The sequence below is a fragment of the Sus scrofa genome, chromosome 13 (assembly GCF_000003025.6).
Source record: "Sus scrofa isolate TJ Tabasco breed Duroc chromosome 13, Sscrofa11.1, whole genome shotgun sequence".
NCBI lineage: Eukaryota > Metazoa > Chordata > Mammalia > Artiodactyla > Suidae > Sus > Sus scrofa.
The window spans coordinates 33,991,992-34,008,054 of NC_010455.5; the positions used below are offsets into that span (position 1 = coordinate 33,991,992).

Sequence of the window (16,063 nt, forward strand, 5' to 3'; positions counted from 1 at the left end):
GTTATTCACAAAGTGGCAGCAGATGAGGCCAAAGGGAAAGATGCACTTTCCAGGTCCTACAAAGTGTTCACAGACCATGCACCTTGGTCTCTATTTCCTCACTGCCCCCCATCTCCAGCTTCCGCTTCTCTTCTTGCTTAATCTTTTCTCTCCATTTATAAATATAGTTTGTCTGTTTCTAAAATTTCAGATAAAGCAGAGATGTATAAGATAGAAAATAAATTTTCCTTGAAACTCACCCCAGGGCTATTCTTTAGACCTTATACCGTGCACAGACTTTTAAATTTTTTATTAAAAATTATTTATTTTTTAATTGAAGTATAGTCGATTTACAATGTTCGTTTCTGGTGTACAGCAGAGTGATTCAGTTATCTGTCTATGTGTCTATTTATATTCTTTGTCAGATTATTTTCTATTATTGTTTAATTAATTAATTTATTTATTTTTAGGACCCTACCCATGGTACATGGAAGTTCACAGGCTAGGGGTTAACTCAGAGCTGCAGCTGCCGGCCTACACCACAGCCACAGCAGCACCAGATCCGAGCTGTCCTACACCATAGCTCCTGGCAATGCCAGATCCTCAACCAACTGAGTGAGGCCAGGGATTGAACCCATGACCTCATGGATACCAGTCAGGTTTGCCACCACTGAGCCACCATGGGAACCCGTAAATAATTTATTTTTAATTCATATATTTTTTTAAAGTTTCCCTTGATTATCAGTATTTCCTGCCGTCCATTATTACTGTTCCCAGCTTGGAGGGTATCCTGGACATTTAGCTATGCATTTATAGACACAATACCATCATCTACCTAAAGAAATATAAAACTTTGTGTTTCTGTGTATCTTTTTAAGTTAATTGAGGTAAAATCATATAACATAAAATTGACCATTTGAACCATTTTAAAGCACACAATTCACTTGCTTTTAGTGAATTGTGTTGTACAACCATTGCTATTCAGCCCAGTTTCTAATTTCATCTAATTTTAATTATAGTTTCATCATCCCAAAATTAGAAACCTTGTGCCCATTAAGTTGTCACTTCCCATTATCTTTCCTTCATCCCGCACCCTGGCAACTGTGGATCTGCTTTTAGTCTCTATGGACTTGTCTACTTGGAACATTTCATGGAAATAGAATCATATACTATACGGCCTTTTGTGTCTATCTTCTTTCACTTAGCATGTTTTCAGGGTTCATCCATATTGTGGAATGTATCAGTACTTTATTCCTTTTCATGGCTAAATAATACTCCATTGTATAGATATATACCACTATCTATTTGTTTATAAGTTGACAGATAGTTGAATTGTTTTCATGCTTTGGTTATTGTGAATAGTACTGTTATGAGCATTTTTGTACAGGTATTTGTTTGAACACCTGTTTTTAATTCTTTTAGGTATATACCTAGGAGTGGAATTGCTGGGTTACCTGGTAATTATGGGTTTCATTTTTTGAGGAACTACTAAACTATTTTCCACAGCAGCTATACCATTTTACATTCCTACCGATCTCCACTTCTCCATTCTGTTATTTTCCACTTATTTTTTATTATAGCCATCCTAGTGTGAAGTGGTATCTTATTGTGGTTATGATTTGCATATCCCCAAGAGTAATGATGTTGAGCATCTTTTCATGTGCTTTTTGGGCATTTGTATATCTTTCTTTGGAGAAATGTCTATTCAAGTACATTTTCTACTTTTTTTCCTTTTTCCTTTTTTGGCTGCACCCACATATGGAAATTCCCAGGCCAGAGATCAAATCTGAGTTGGAGCTGCAGTGTACACCACAGCCACAGCAACGCTGGATTCTTAACCTACTGCCAGGGTGGGGAGAAAACCAGTGCCTCCACAAAGACAAGCTGGATCATTAACACTTTGCCTCATGGCAGGGACTCCCCATTTCCTACTTTTTAATTGGCTCATTTGTCTTTTTTGTTGTTAAAAGAGTCTTTTATACATTCTGGATAATAGATCCTTATCAGATATATGATCTGAAAATATTTTCTCCCATTCGGCAAGTTGTCTTCACTTTTTTTTGTAATATTCTTTGCACAAAAGTTTTATATTTTGATGAAACCCAATTATTTATTTTTCTTCTGTTCCTTGTGCTTTGGCATCATAGCTAAGAATCCATTGCCAAACCCAAGGTTATAAGGATTTACACTTGTGTTTTTTATTCTAAGAGTTTTGTAGTTTTATCTCTTACATTTAGGACTTTAGTTGGTTATGAGTTAGTATTTGTATATATTGTGAGGTTAAGAGTCTACCTTCATTCTTTTGCATAGGCCTATCTAGCTTCCCAGCACCATTTATTGAAGAAATTATTCTTTTCCCCAAGTCTTAGTACTCTTGTTGAAAATCAGTTGAACATAGATATATAGGTTTATTTCCAGCCTCTCAGTTTTAATCCACTGATTTATATGTTTATCCTTATGCCAGTACACTGTCTTAATAACTGTATTTTTGTAGTAAGTTTTGAAATCAAGATGTTTGAGTCCTCCAACTTTAATTTTTTAAAGATCGTTTTGGCTATCCTGGGATCCTTGCAATTCCATATCTATGTCAAGATTAGCTTATCTATTTCTGCAACAACAACAACAAAGTGGAGGGAATTTTGATAGGATTCCATTGAATCTGTAAATCAGTTTGGGAGTATTAAGTCTTATGACCCATAAACACAGAGTATCTTTCCTTATATTTAGGTCTCCTTTAATTTATTCCATTAATTTTTTTATAGTTTTAAGCGTCCAACCTGCTTGGTTAATTATTTTCCTAAGTAATTTATTCTTTTTGATACTACTATAAATAGAATTATTTTCTTAATTTCATTATTAAATTTTCCATCGCTATTGTATAGAAATACAAATGATTTTGTATAGAAATAAAAACGTTTGTCTTATATGTTGCAACTTTGCTTAATTTATTTATTTTTTTCTTTTTTTTAGTCTTTTTGTCTTTTGAGGGCTGCACCTATGGCACATGGAGGTTCCCAGGCTAGGGGTCTAATCGGAGCTGTAGCTGCTGGCCTATATCACAGCCACAGCAACACCAGATCTGAGCCGCGTCTGCAACCTACACCACAACTCACGGCAGCACCAGATCCTTAGCCCACTGATGGAAGCCAGGGATCGAACCTGCAACCTCGTGGTTCCTAGTCGGATGCATTAACCACTGAGCCACGACAGGAACTCCTGTTTGCTATTTTTTTTAATCAGGAATTTTATTAAATGCTTTTCTTGGAGTTCCCTTTGTGGCTCAGCAGTTACCGAACCCAACTAGGATACTTGAGGATGTGGTTTCAATCCCTGGCCTCGGTCAGTGGATTAAGAATCTGGCTTTGCCCTAAGCTGTCATGTAGGTCACAGACCCAGCTCAGATCCTGAGTTGCTGTGCCCTTTGGCTGTGGTATAGGCTGGCAGCTGTAGCTCTGGTTCGACCCCTAGCCTGGGGAGTTACATATACTGCAAGTACAGCCCTAAAAAAAAAATGCTTTTCTGCCTGGGAATCTCCACATGCCATGGGAGCGGCCCAAGAAATAGCAAAAAGACAAAAAAAAAAAAAAAAAAAAAAAAAAGCTTTTCTTTTTCAGATGTAGAGAGGATTACCTGTTTTCCTCTTTGATCTGTTAATATTGTGAATTACACCAGTAAATTTTTTTACTATGGAAATTTCCTCACAATGGTGGGCCTTGGCCATATTTAAGACTACCTGGCACCTAGGCCCCTTCCCTGTGTTTAAGGACTACCCTTCTTATCTGTCTTGGTGGGAGACAGCTTGCCTCTAATTACAGAGCTGTAACTGCCAATTTCTTTCTTTCCCAGCTTCCCTGGCTGCTGGACAAACAAGTGACAGGTTTAGCCAATCCCACTAGGGATTTTCTTTTTTTTTTTTTTTTGGCTCTTTAGGGCCTCACCCACGGCATATGAAGGTTCCCAGGCTAGGGGTCAAATTGGAGCTATAGCTGCTGGCCTATGCCACAGCCACAACAACCAGGATCTGAGCCACGTCTGTGACCTACACCACAGCTCATGGCAACAACAGATCTTTAACCCACTGAGCAGGGCCTGGGATCAAACCCTCAACCTCATGGTTCCTAGTCAGATTCGTTTCTGCTGTGACACGATGGGAACGCCCCACTAGGAATTTTCAACTTGCAGCTTGGGATCCAGAGAACCAGGAGAGTATCTTTTGTGCCTATGGTGGAGTCTTCATCAGGCTGGTTCTAGGGTTTGATGTTTTCTATGGTTCTGGATATGTAGTTTTTCTTTGTTCTATTTCTGACCCTAGTCTTCAGGCTTCCTGAAAATCTGGTGAGCTAATAAATATTGTTTTAGAATTTTTATTTTCTGCTCAAATAAATATGAATCAGCTTGTGTTGTTTATAGTTCAGGACAATGATCAGTACACTTGAATTCATGGGATAAATTCTACTCATTTAAGTCCTATTTAAACTCATGATTGGATTCAGTTTGTTAATATTTGCACCTGGGTTCACAAGCCCAGAATATCTATAATTTTCTCCTGCAGACCCAATCTGATTTTAATGTCAAGTGGATGCTAACTTTTGGGAGTATTGCTGTATAAAAAAATTCCCAGAGTAGAATTGCTGGATCATGGGGTCTGTGCATTTTTAGTTTTGATGGATTTTGTCAAATTGTTATTCACAGACATTTTGCCAATTTACGTTCTAGCCAACAACATAAGATACTGCCTATTTCTCTTCACACTTACTAGTCAAAGGACCTGTTATCATCTTTTTTTTTTTTTTTAACATGTGAGTTGACCATCTTTGCATATGTTCAGAATTCTTTTCCCACTGTTTGCTTTTCTATGAACTGTCTGTTCCCACCCTTTCCTTGGGTGATTGTTTTTCTTTTTTTTTTTTTAAATTTGGGGTGATTCCTGGTTTAACCTTTTGTACTACAGTGATCTGCTGGTCTGGAGTTTAAGCTCAGTTCCCTCTGATGTTGATTTTAATGGTTTCTAAAACTGGAAAAGGCTCTCACAAAGACCTACAGCTTGGAGAGAAGTTAGCATTTTTGGTTCTGCCTCCTAATTCCACGTACTTTCCAATTGTATCCAACAATTATGCAAAGATTTTATTGAAATCTGGCTTTTAAAAGTCTATATTTCCTTTAATTTAAAAAAATTTGAGGGTAGTTGATTTACAATGTTGTGTTCACTTCTACTGTACAGGAAGTGATTCAGTGATTCACATTCTTGTTCATATTATTTTCCATTTTGGTTTATCACAGGATGTTGAATTTAGTTCCCTGTTCTACACAGTAGGACCTTGTTGTTTATCCATCCTATATGTAGTAGTTTGCCTCTGCTAATCCCAAATTCCTAATCCTTTCCCTTACTCCCTTTGTCTGTTCTTTATGTCAGTGAGTCTGTTTCTGTTTCATAGATAAGTTCATCTGTCATATTTCAAATTCCACATATACGTGATATCTTATGGTATTTGTCTTTCTCTTTCTGACTTATTTCACTTAATGTGATCATCTCTAGGTCCATCCATGTTGCTGCAATGGCATTATTTCAGTCTTTTTTATGGCTTGGTAGTATCCCATTGTATATGTATATACCCCATCTTCTTTATCCCATTCATCTGTTGATGGACATTTAGTTCGCTTCCATGTCTTGCTGCTGTGAACACAGGGGTGCATGTATCTTTCTGAATTATAGTTTTGCCTGTATATATGTCCAGAAGTGGGATTGCAGAATCATGTGGCAACTCTATTTTTAGTTTTTTGAGGAACCTTCATAGTATTTTCCATAGTGGTTGTACCAATTTACATTCCCACCAACAGTCTAAGAGGGTTCTCTTTTCTCCACATCCTCTCCAGCATTTGTTATTTGTACTTCTTAATTATGGCCATTCTGACCAATGTGAGGTGGTACCTCATCATAGTTTTTATTAGCATTTATCTAATAGTGATGTTGAGCACCTTATCACGTACCTCTGGACATCTCTATGTTGTCTTTGGAGAAATGTCCCTTTCGGTCTTCTGCCCATTTTTGATTAGGTTGTCTTTTTTTTGTTAGTGAGTTGTATGAGCAGTTCATACATTTTGGAAATTAATCCCTTGTCAGTCACATTATTTGCAAATATTTTCTCCCAGTCTTCTTATTTTGTTTATGGTTTCCTTTGCTGTGCAAAACTTGTAAATTTGATTAGGTCCCATTTGTTTATTTGTGTTTTTGTTTCTATTGCATTGGGAGATTGACTTAAGAAAACATTGGTATGGTTTATGTCAGTGAATGTTTTGCCTATGTTCTATTCTAAGAGTTTTATGGTGTCAGATGTCTTATATTTAAGTCCAAAAATCTATATTTTGGAATTCCCATTGTGGCTCAGTGGTAACAAACCCAACTACGATCCATGAGGATGCATGTTTGATCCCTGGCCTCATTCTGTGGGTTAAGGATCCGGTGTTGCCGTGAGCTGTGGTGTAGATGCAGATATGGCTCGGATCTAGCATTGCTGTGGCTGTGGCATAGGCTGGCAGCTAAAGCTCTGATTTGATCCCTAGCCTGGGAACTTTCATATGCTGCAGGTGCAGCCCTAAAATAACCCAAAAAATTAATTAATTAAAAAATAAAAATGACTTTTTGTCTTTTTTTTTTTTTTTTTTTTTACCGCACTCGAATCATATGAAATTTCTCAGACTAGGAGTTGAATCAGAGCTACAGCTGCCAGCCTACACCACAGCCACAGCAACACAGGATCTGAGCCACGTCTTCAACACAGCTCATGGCCACGCTGTATCCTTAACCCACTGAGAGAGGCCAGGGATTGAAACTGCGTCCTCATGGATGCTAGTAAAATTCCTTTCTACTGAGCCACGATGGGAACTCCAAAAATAAATTTAAAAAAGTACAAAAAACATGGGGAGAAAATCACATTTATTTAAAAAGTAAAATAAAAACTCCTAGTATTTGCTAATGACAGTCAGCTATTCTACAGACAAATCAGAAGGTATTACATTTGAATATTTTTAACAAATGGATCCAAAATCAATACAGTACTGGGGAATAAGTAACTGACAAATAGATGAATAAATTATATTTCCAAAGTTTTAAGTGTTAATCTATGAGAGTTTTTTATGGGTAAACCACTTTCCTTTTCATAGCAAAAGCACATGAAGAAAAAAAGTTTCAAAACATATTCCAAGGAGTTCCTATTGTGGCTCAGCAGAAACGAATCTGACTGGTATCCATGAGGACTCAGGTTCGATCCCTGGCCTTACTCAAAGAGTTAAAGATCTGGCATTGCTGTGGCTGTGGTATAGGCCATCGGCTACAGCTCCTATTCGACCCCTAGCTTGGAAACCCCCATATACCGTGGGTGCAGCCCTAAAAAGACAAAAAAAGAAGAAAGTGTGTAAAACTTTTTCTAAAAGCATTTTCCTTGGTATTGTATTTTGGCTGATCAGGAGCTCCCTCTAGAGGCAGGAAAAATATCAGTAGTCGAGTTTCTTTTTGTTTCACTAAAATACTGTTTTAATAAATGAATTCAGCAAGGTAGTGGGACTCAAAATTGAAGACAAGAATCAGTTGCATTTCAGAGTTCCAGCTGTGGTGCAGCAGAAAAGAATCTAAGATTAATTGTCCATAGGTGTGTGGGTTTATTTCTGGACTTTCTATTCTGTTTCACTGATCTGTGTGTCTATTTCTGTTCTAGTAACACACTATTTTGATTACTACAGCTTTGTAGTATTGTTTAAAGTTTGGGAGGGTTCCTCCCAGAACTTCCTGCTTTGTTTTTTTTTTTCCTCAGGATTACTTTGGCAATTCTGGGTCTTTCATGGTTCCATACAAATTTTAGGATTATTTCTTCTAGTTCTATGAAAAATGTCATGATTAATTTGATAGAGATCACATTAAATCTGTAGTTTTCTTTGAGTAGTATGGCCATTTTAGCAGTATCAATTCTTCAATCCAAGAGCATGGGATATTTTTCCATTTCTTTGAATAATCTGCAATTTCCTTTATTAGTGTTTTGTAATTCTCAGCATATAAGTATCACCTCCTTGGTAAGGTTTATCCCTAAGGTATTTTATTTTATTTTTTTGTGAAATTGTAAAAGGGATTATTTGTTTACATTCCCTTTCTGATATTTCATTGTTTGCAAAAAGAAATAGAACAGATTTTCATATGTTATCTTTGTATCCTGCTACTTGGCTGAATTTGTTAATCAGTTCTAGTAGTTTTTGTATGGAGTCTAGGTTTTCTATATGTAATATCATGCCATCTGCATATAATGACAATTTTACACTCTTCTCTGCCTTTTTTTTTTTTTTTTTTGGCTGCCTCTTGGCATGTGGAATTCCCAGGCCAGGGATCAGATCTGAGCCACAGTTGCAACCTACACTGCAGCTGTGGCAATGCCAGATCCTTTAACCCAGAGATCAACCCTGCAAACTTGTGCTGCAGAGATACCACTGATCCCGTTGTGCCACAGTGGGAACTCCATCTTCCCTACCAATTTGAATACGTTTTATTTCTTTTGTCTGACTGCTGTGGCTAGGACTTCTAATACTATGTTGAAGAGAAATAGTGAGAATGGGCATTCTTGTCTTATTCAGATTTAGTAGGAAAGATTTTAGCTTTTCACCACTGAGTATTACGTTGGCTATGGAAAGAATTTTAGAACAGAAAAACACAACAACTATTAGAAATTCAGTGGGTGAGTTTAACAAAAGATAATACAAGAAGGAAGAAAGAATTAATAAACTAAAAAAAATAGATCAAGAGAAAATATATACAATAAAGCACAGAGGCAATAAAGAAATACAAAAGAGAGTATTGGAGACACTGGGAATACAGTGAAAAGGTCAGCTATATAATTAGATTCTCATCCCAGAAGAAGAGGATAGAGAATGAGGCAAAAGCCGCATATGACGAGATAGCAGCTGAGAACTTTCCAAAACTGAGAAAAGATAGAGAATCATAATTTTCAAGAAGCTCGGGTATGAAAAATTAAAAAGAGAGCCATACATAGGCACATACTTGTAAGGCTGGTGAAAGCCAAAGACCAAGAGAAACTCTCAAAAAGATAGAGAACAAGGAGTTCCCATTGTGATTCAGTGAGCTAAGACCTGACTAGTATCCATGAGGATGTGGGTTCAATCCCTGGCCTCTCTCAGTGGGTTAAGGATCAGGAGTTGCCACAAGCTGAGGCATAGATCACAGATGTGGCTTGGATCTGGCATTGCTGTGGCTGTAGCATAGACCTGCCACACAGCTCTGATTTGACCCCTAGCCTAGGAACTTCCGTATGCTAAGGGTGTGCCCCTAAAAAGAAAAAAATGAGAGAACAAGATTACTTCAAAAAAGCAGCAATTAGGAGTTTTCTCACTGCTCAGTGAGTTAAGGATCCTGCATTGTCACTGCTGTGGTGTGGGTTTGATCCCTGATCTGGGAACTTCTGCATGCCCCCAGTGAGGCCAAAAAAAAAAAAACCCAAACAAAAAAAAGTAACAGAAGTTCCTTCCCATTGTGGCTCAGCAGATTAAGAACCTAACATTTTATCTGTGAGGATTCGGGTTCAATCCCTGGCCTCGATCAGAGGGTGAAGGATCTGACATTGCTGCAAGCTGTGGCTTAGAGTGCAGATGCAGCTCGAATTCAGGGATTCAGCGTTGCTGTGGCTGTAGCATAGGCTGGCAGCTGCAGCTTTGATTTGACCCCAGACTCCAGGCACTTCCATATGCTGCAGATGCGTCCCTAAAAAGAAAAAAAAATTGACTCCTTAGCTGAGTCCTTAACAGAAAATTGGAATAAAGACAGTAAAATTATGTTATTAAAGTATTGAAAGAAAATAAATAATAACTGCTGATCTACCTGTTGAAACCATCATTCAATATGAAGAAAATACAGAGCTTTTAAGGAAAAAACAGAAAATTGATTGCCAGAAGACCAACACTAAAATAAATACTTAAAAGTATTCTTTAGGCAGAAGGAAAATGAGCCTAGATGGCCGGCAGAGACGCAAGACCACTGAAAATAGAAAATACTAGGGAAATCTAAATGTGGACTGTGCAAAACAGTAATTATTTAACCTGGGAAGAGAATTAACCCAAGTTAAAATGTTCTTAAGTCCTTGAATTGTCTTAGAAGAGATAAAAGTACTAAATTTATATTATACTTTGATAAGTTAAGGGTACATATTGTTTTCCCTAAGGTTGCTCTGTTTAATGTGGTAGCCAGTAACCACATGCAACTATTGACACTTAGAAATGTGACTAGTCCTAATTGAGAAGTGCTATAAATTTAGTGTATACACCAGATTTCAAAGTCTTAGTGCAAAGAGAAAATAATACCATTAATAAATGTGCAGAATGTCAGGCCATCCTGTGTGTGGATGCCCTCCTTATCTGCTGGGTATGATGCACACTACAGGGCTGACTTTGGATCCCTATATGGACTCTTCCTAACCCTGTCTGTATCCCATGCTTGGTAGACCTTTTCTGCCAACACCTTCCTCATCTTCTTGGGATCCATGCCCTCCTCTGTGCTATGGGAGCTCTCTTCTCAAGCCCCCCCAGCTACACCTGTGTTGCATTGCCCGGCCTGATGCCTTTCAGACTGAAATGTTCAGCAGAGAAAGGGAGAGAATAGAAGGGAAGATTAAGAAGAAACTAAGCTTACATTTTTTATTTAACAAAATAGAGACATACTATGTGCAGAGGAAATTCTTAGTCACTGGCTAAAATCTGCTTCAGTGTTTTCACCCCAAACCTCAAGGAGACATGACCACAAAGAAAACTCAGAAAATGTCCATGGGAAAATGGATTAAAATATTTGAGCACATGGAGATCCCTTGTGGTATAGCGGGTTAAAGATCTGGTGCTGTCACTGCTTAAGCCTGGGTTGGATCCTTGGCCTGGGAATTTCTGCATGCCATGGTATGGCCAAACAATCCGCAACAGCAGACACACCTGAGTTTTTTTCACAAAAGGAGATGAGAAATTAAATATGAAGTGGTAGAAAAAAATATAGTGGGGAGAGAACCCCCACCTCTGATAATTGTGTACTAAGTAATTAGGATTAATCCTTTAACTAGAATAACTGGAAAAGCTGACCAAAATACATTTTAGATTTCTACTTGAAGGAATTGAAAAGTAATGCTGTAGTCAAAATTGTTGGGCCATGATCTAAACTCAGAAATCCAGAGATGGAAGCTCAACATCTTTATTTTCAGATGGTTCCCATGCCTTCCCTGTCCCATGCAATGTACCCACCACTTCCCCCATCCTCCAACTTAAATCTTCACTACTTTCATTCCATTAACCTACCACTGACACCCTAAGCCTCAAATGGCAGCCTCCACTTCTCTGCATGCTTCCCATAGCCCATACTGGCCTCTCCCATACTCACCCTCCACACTCTGAATATGCTCCTCAGTGGCCCTTGGAACTGTGATTTTAAGAGTGAATCAGGGCCTCTTAATAACCCCCAAACCTTGGTCAGGGGTCTCTCTGCTCAGCATTGACCTCGTGGCTCCACATGGGTCTTCTGAAGCCAGAAGTGGGCAGAGGTGGGCTCTGCTTGCTCAGCTAACCCTCCTGCATCTACTAACTGTGACCTTGAAACTCTCAGGTGATGACGACGACAGGGGAGTGCTTGAGGCCACTAGAGTCTGAGATGAGTGCCCAGGATGGTCCTGGGGGCTTCGTAGATTTTCTGACCTCTGTAGGTTTGACTCTCCCAGGAAGTTAATAACTGAGGTATCTGGCAGATGGACCAGACACAGGGGACCCAGCCACAGTGAAGGAGTTTACTCTGTATCCCCTAGTACACTATCGCCAAAGATGATTGTTGTTATATTTTTATAGTGTGTAACTCCCTAAACCTCTCCTTTTTAAAATACTGCCTTTATGACACATACATATAGATACTATGTAGATAAGGACCATATTGCTCTTCAGTTTGTATTACTTACACCTTCATGTCAGTACATAGAGAACGAACTCATTCTTTTTTTTTTTTTTTTTTTTGTCTTTTTGCTATTTCTTTGGGCCGCTCCCGCGGCATATGGAGGTTCCCAGGCTAGGGGTTGAATCGGAGCTGTAGCCACTAGCCTACGCCAGAGCCACAGCAACGCGGGATCCGAGCCGCGTCTGCAACCTACACCACAGCTCACGGCAACGCCGGATCGTTAACCCACTGAGCAAGGGCAGGGACCGAACCCGCAACCTCATGGTTCCTAGTCGGATTCGTTAACCACTGCGCCACGACAGGAACTCCTGAACTCATTCTTTGTGGTCTTATTACGTACTTCTTAATAGATGATCTAGGTGAGTTTTCACAATTCTACATTCCCCAGTAAGCACCACGCAAAACAAGATACAGCCTATTTCTCTTTAATATCTTCGTGTTGTTTGCAAGCAATATATCTTATACCTCTACTCTAGATACAACCTCTGTTCTGAACCATTTAACCTATAGTTTAATTTTGCTTGTTCCAAAATTTTGTATAGATGGAATCATCCTATAAGTAGTCTTTTATGTCTGGCTTCTTTGTGGTTTGGGGGGTTGTATTTTTTAATTAAAGTACAATTGATTTATAATGTTTCTTTGATTTCTCTTGTACAGCAAAGTGACCCAGTCATACACTGTTCCCTGTGCTGTACAGTAGAACTCCATTCCCCATCCATTCCCATAGTAACAGTTTGCATCCACCAACCGCAAACTCCCCATCTATCCCACTCCCTCCCCCCTCCTCCCTGGCAAATACAAGTCTGCTCTCCATGATCATGATCTATCTCTGTTTTGTAGATAGGATTGTTTTTGCCATATTTTAGATTCCACATATAAGTAATATCATATGGTATTTGTTTTTCTCTTTCTGACTTACTTTGCCTAGTATGAGAATCTCTAGTTGCATCCATGTTGCTGCAAAAGGCATTATTTTGTCCTTTTTATGGCTGAGTAGTATTCCATTGTATGTATTACCACATCTTCCTAATCCATTCATCTGTCGATGGACATTTAGGTTGTTGCCATGTCTTGGCTATTATGAATAGTGCTGCAATGAATATAGGGTGTGTATCTTTTTGAGTGGAAGTTTTGTTTGGATATATGCCCAGGAGTGGGGTTGCTGGATCATATGGTAGTTCTATATTCAGTTTTCTGAGGACCCTCCATACTGCTTTCCATAGTGATTGTACCAATTTACATTCCCACCAACAGTGTGGGAGGGTTCCCTTTTGTCCACACCGGCTCTAGCATTTGTTATTTGTCAATCTTTTATATTTAAAAAAACTTTTAAATATAGTTGCTTTACAGTGTTGTGCCTCTGTGGCTTCTTTGATATAGCATGTTTTCAAGATTCACTTATGTTATTTTGTTTCAGTAATTTGTTCATTTTTTTTACTGTGTATTATTTCATTATATGAGTATACTACAATTGCATTGTCTAGTCAACTTTGCTGAACATTTTGGTTGTTTCCAATTTTGACCAATTTGAATAAATTTACTGTGGACATTCATGCACAAATCTTTTGAAGAGAGATGTTTCCATTTCTCTTATGTAAATATTAGGAGTAGAATTGCTAAGTTATAGGGTAGAGATATGCTTAACTTTATTAGAAACTGCCAAACCATTTTTCAAAGTATTTCTACAATTTGATATGTTCACAACAGCAGTGTATAATGTTGTCATTATTTTTTGTTAAGTCCACACTTGCAGCATTTGGGAGTCCCTGGGCCAGGCATCAAATCTGAGCTGCAGCTGAAGCTGCAGCAACACAGGATGCTTTAACCCACTGCATGAGACTGAGGTTCAAACCCATGTCTCCGCAATGGAACCAAGCCACTGCATTCAGATTTGTAACCTGCTGCAGCACAGCAGTAACTCCCTAATGTTGTCAGTACTTTTTTTTAGCCATTCTTTAGGATGTCTAGAAAATATCTCATGGTGATTCTAATTTTATTTCTGTCATGACTAATGATGCTGGGCATCATTTCATGAGCTTCTTAGCCATTTGTAGTTCTTTTGTGAAGCACTTGTTTGAGATTTAGCTCCAAACTCATTCTTTCTAATTCTTGTTTCCATTGTTTGATCAAACTTAAATCCATGAAATTGAATTCCCTATTGATGAGTTTATTTATATTATCTCAAATTAAAATGATGGAAGATAATATGAGAAAAAGAATGTATATGTGTGTATGACTGGGTCACTTTGCTGTACAGCAGAAATCAATAGAACATTATAAATCAACTATACTTTAATACAAATTTTTAAAATAAATTATCTAAAATTTATGCTTTTTAACCACTAGCCTGAAATGACAAACCTTATACAATTTTGTGCCAGTGAACCAGTCATTTCAGTATCCTGCCATTTTAACAAAATTTTGGTCAATTATAACAGAAAGAATGGACAGGACTTCCACATTTTCTCCAAAAAGGACTCCATGGTTGGGAACCATCCTGGTGTCACAGGTGCCCTTATGACATCATTTCTCTCTTCCCTCCTCCCGTCCTCCTGCCAGAGCTGTGGCTGGAAGAGGACAGACCTGAGAGCAATGGGGACATCTACCTCTTAACTATGGGAAATATAGGGGATCACAGACCTGAGGGGATTTGAACAAGCTATTTCCAAGTCATGGGCATTCGATGCTGTGTAAGAAAGAACCAATCTACCCAAACTTTCCGGCAGGGAAGGTGGGATTCCACAGTTAATTAAGGATGCCAGTCCCATATTTAGGGTCTGCAGGCAAGGCAGGGAGTTAAGCATGTGGTAGACTCAGCACAGAGTTTAGAGAGAACAACCTACCCATACCTTTCCTCTCTAAACTCTGATTACAGAAAGATGGCCACGTATGTCAAATCGTAATAGAAGATGAAGATGAAACCACACTAATAAGAGAGAAAGAAAAAGAGAAGAAAGAGAAGAAACAAAGGCCACCAACACCACCTCCAACACCTCCACCAAAGCCACCAAAGCCACCAAAGCCACCAAAGCCACCAAAGGTAGGTCCATTGAGGGGAACCCAACCTGCAACATGTCCAATCACAGTCACCTGGGAGTGATGGCTTGTCTTCTCTGTGGCCCATGGCATGGGATGGTCAGGGATTTTTGTCATCCAAAGCGGGGTACATCTGTGAGTGAAAGGTAGCGCTATGAAAATTAATGCTCAGGAACAACAATCATAAACTAAGAATGTCCCAGGCCAACCAGGATGAGTGGTTGTCCTATCCACAGCTGGAACGAATAGAAATGGACTCATCTTTGGTTGTCCTGTTGTCCTAGTTCCTTCATGGTCTGAAAAGGTGGGTGTGAGTGAGACATGGAGACGTGGTTGTAGGGAGAAGGAACTCTGACAAACGGGAGTCAAAGCATGCCACTGGTTTGAGGAGTGGGTGGTGAGGGCTGTTTTGGGGATGCATAGTCAAGTACAGGGAAACCCAAGTCTGGAATTGTGTGCGAAGTGTGTGTGTGTGTGTGTGTGTGTGTGTTTCTGTGAGTGCATGTGTGTGGATGTTAACTGAAGTTCAAGGTGTGAGAAGCCAAACAGGTGAGAGTGAGGAATACCAGAGAAAGACTCCAAACTGTGTAGAGAAGGCACACTTCTAATACTATGACGTGCTGGAGGGAGCCAGCAGGTGGCGCATTGGAGCTGGAGTCAAGCATGAAAAGAGGGCAAAGCCTGACCCTTCTTCAGCCTGCGGGCGAGGTCTGCAGGGAGGGCTGTGCGTCCCAGGTAGGTGGTCAGGCCCAAGTGGAACATAGTAATCCTCTGACCCACAGATCGTGATGTTCTTGTTCTAGACTGGCCACCCAGGTCCAAGTAACCAGGTGACAGCTAGGGCAGGTGCACCTCGTGTTACAGCTGAGGATCCTGAGACTCGGAGGTCAGCGTGATGTGTCTGCTCATGAAGAGTGGTAGAGACCCCTCGTCTGGTCTTTTTGCTCTAGCCTGTGGCCTGCCCAGTGCTGAGGAAGTTCTGAGAAAGGGGCCATTGTTGACAAAGGGTCAGGACCCCTTTCCTGACTCACGCCAGGGCTGAGAAGGGTTGCGAATGTTTCCTGAGTGACCCTTCTT

At 39.4% G+C, this 16,063-nt stretch overlaps 1 protein-coding gene across 6 annotated transcripts in view; it reads left to right on the forward strand.

The window, feature by feature from the left end:
- LOC100738931 (IQ domain-containing protein F5-like) overlaps nucleotides 1–16,063 on the forward strand; it is a 75,036-nt gene that overhangs the window by 50,323 nt on the left and 8,650 nt on the right. For 4 of the 6 annotated variants that reach the window (XR_002337549.1, XR_002337550.1, XR_002337551.1 and 1 more), the window contains one exon: nucleotides 14,826–14,990. Coding sequence is in view for 2 of the 6 variants with exons in the window: in XM_021068865.1 (XP_020924524.1) it covers nucleotides 14,623–14,640; nucleotides 14,826–14,990 (183 nt within the window). In the remaining 4 variants the exon portion in view is untranslated. Of the gene's footprint in view, nucleotides 1–14,495; nucleotides 14,641–14,825; nucleotides 14,991–16,063 lie in introns of those variants that run through there. The other 2 variants (XM_021068865.1, XM_021068866.1) reach the window with 1 other exon arrangement.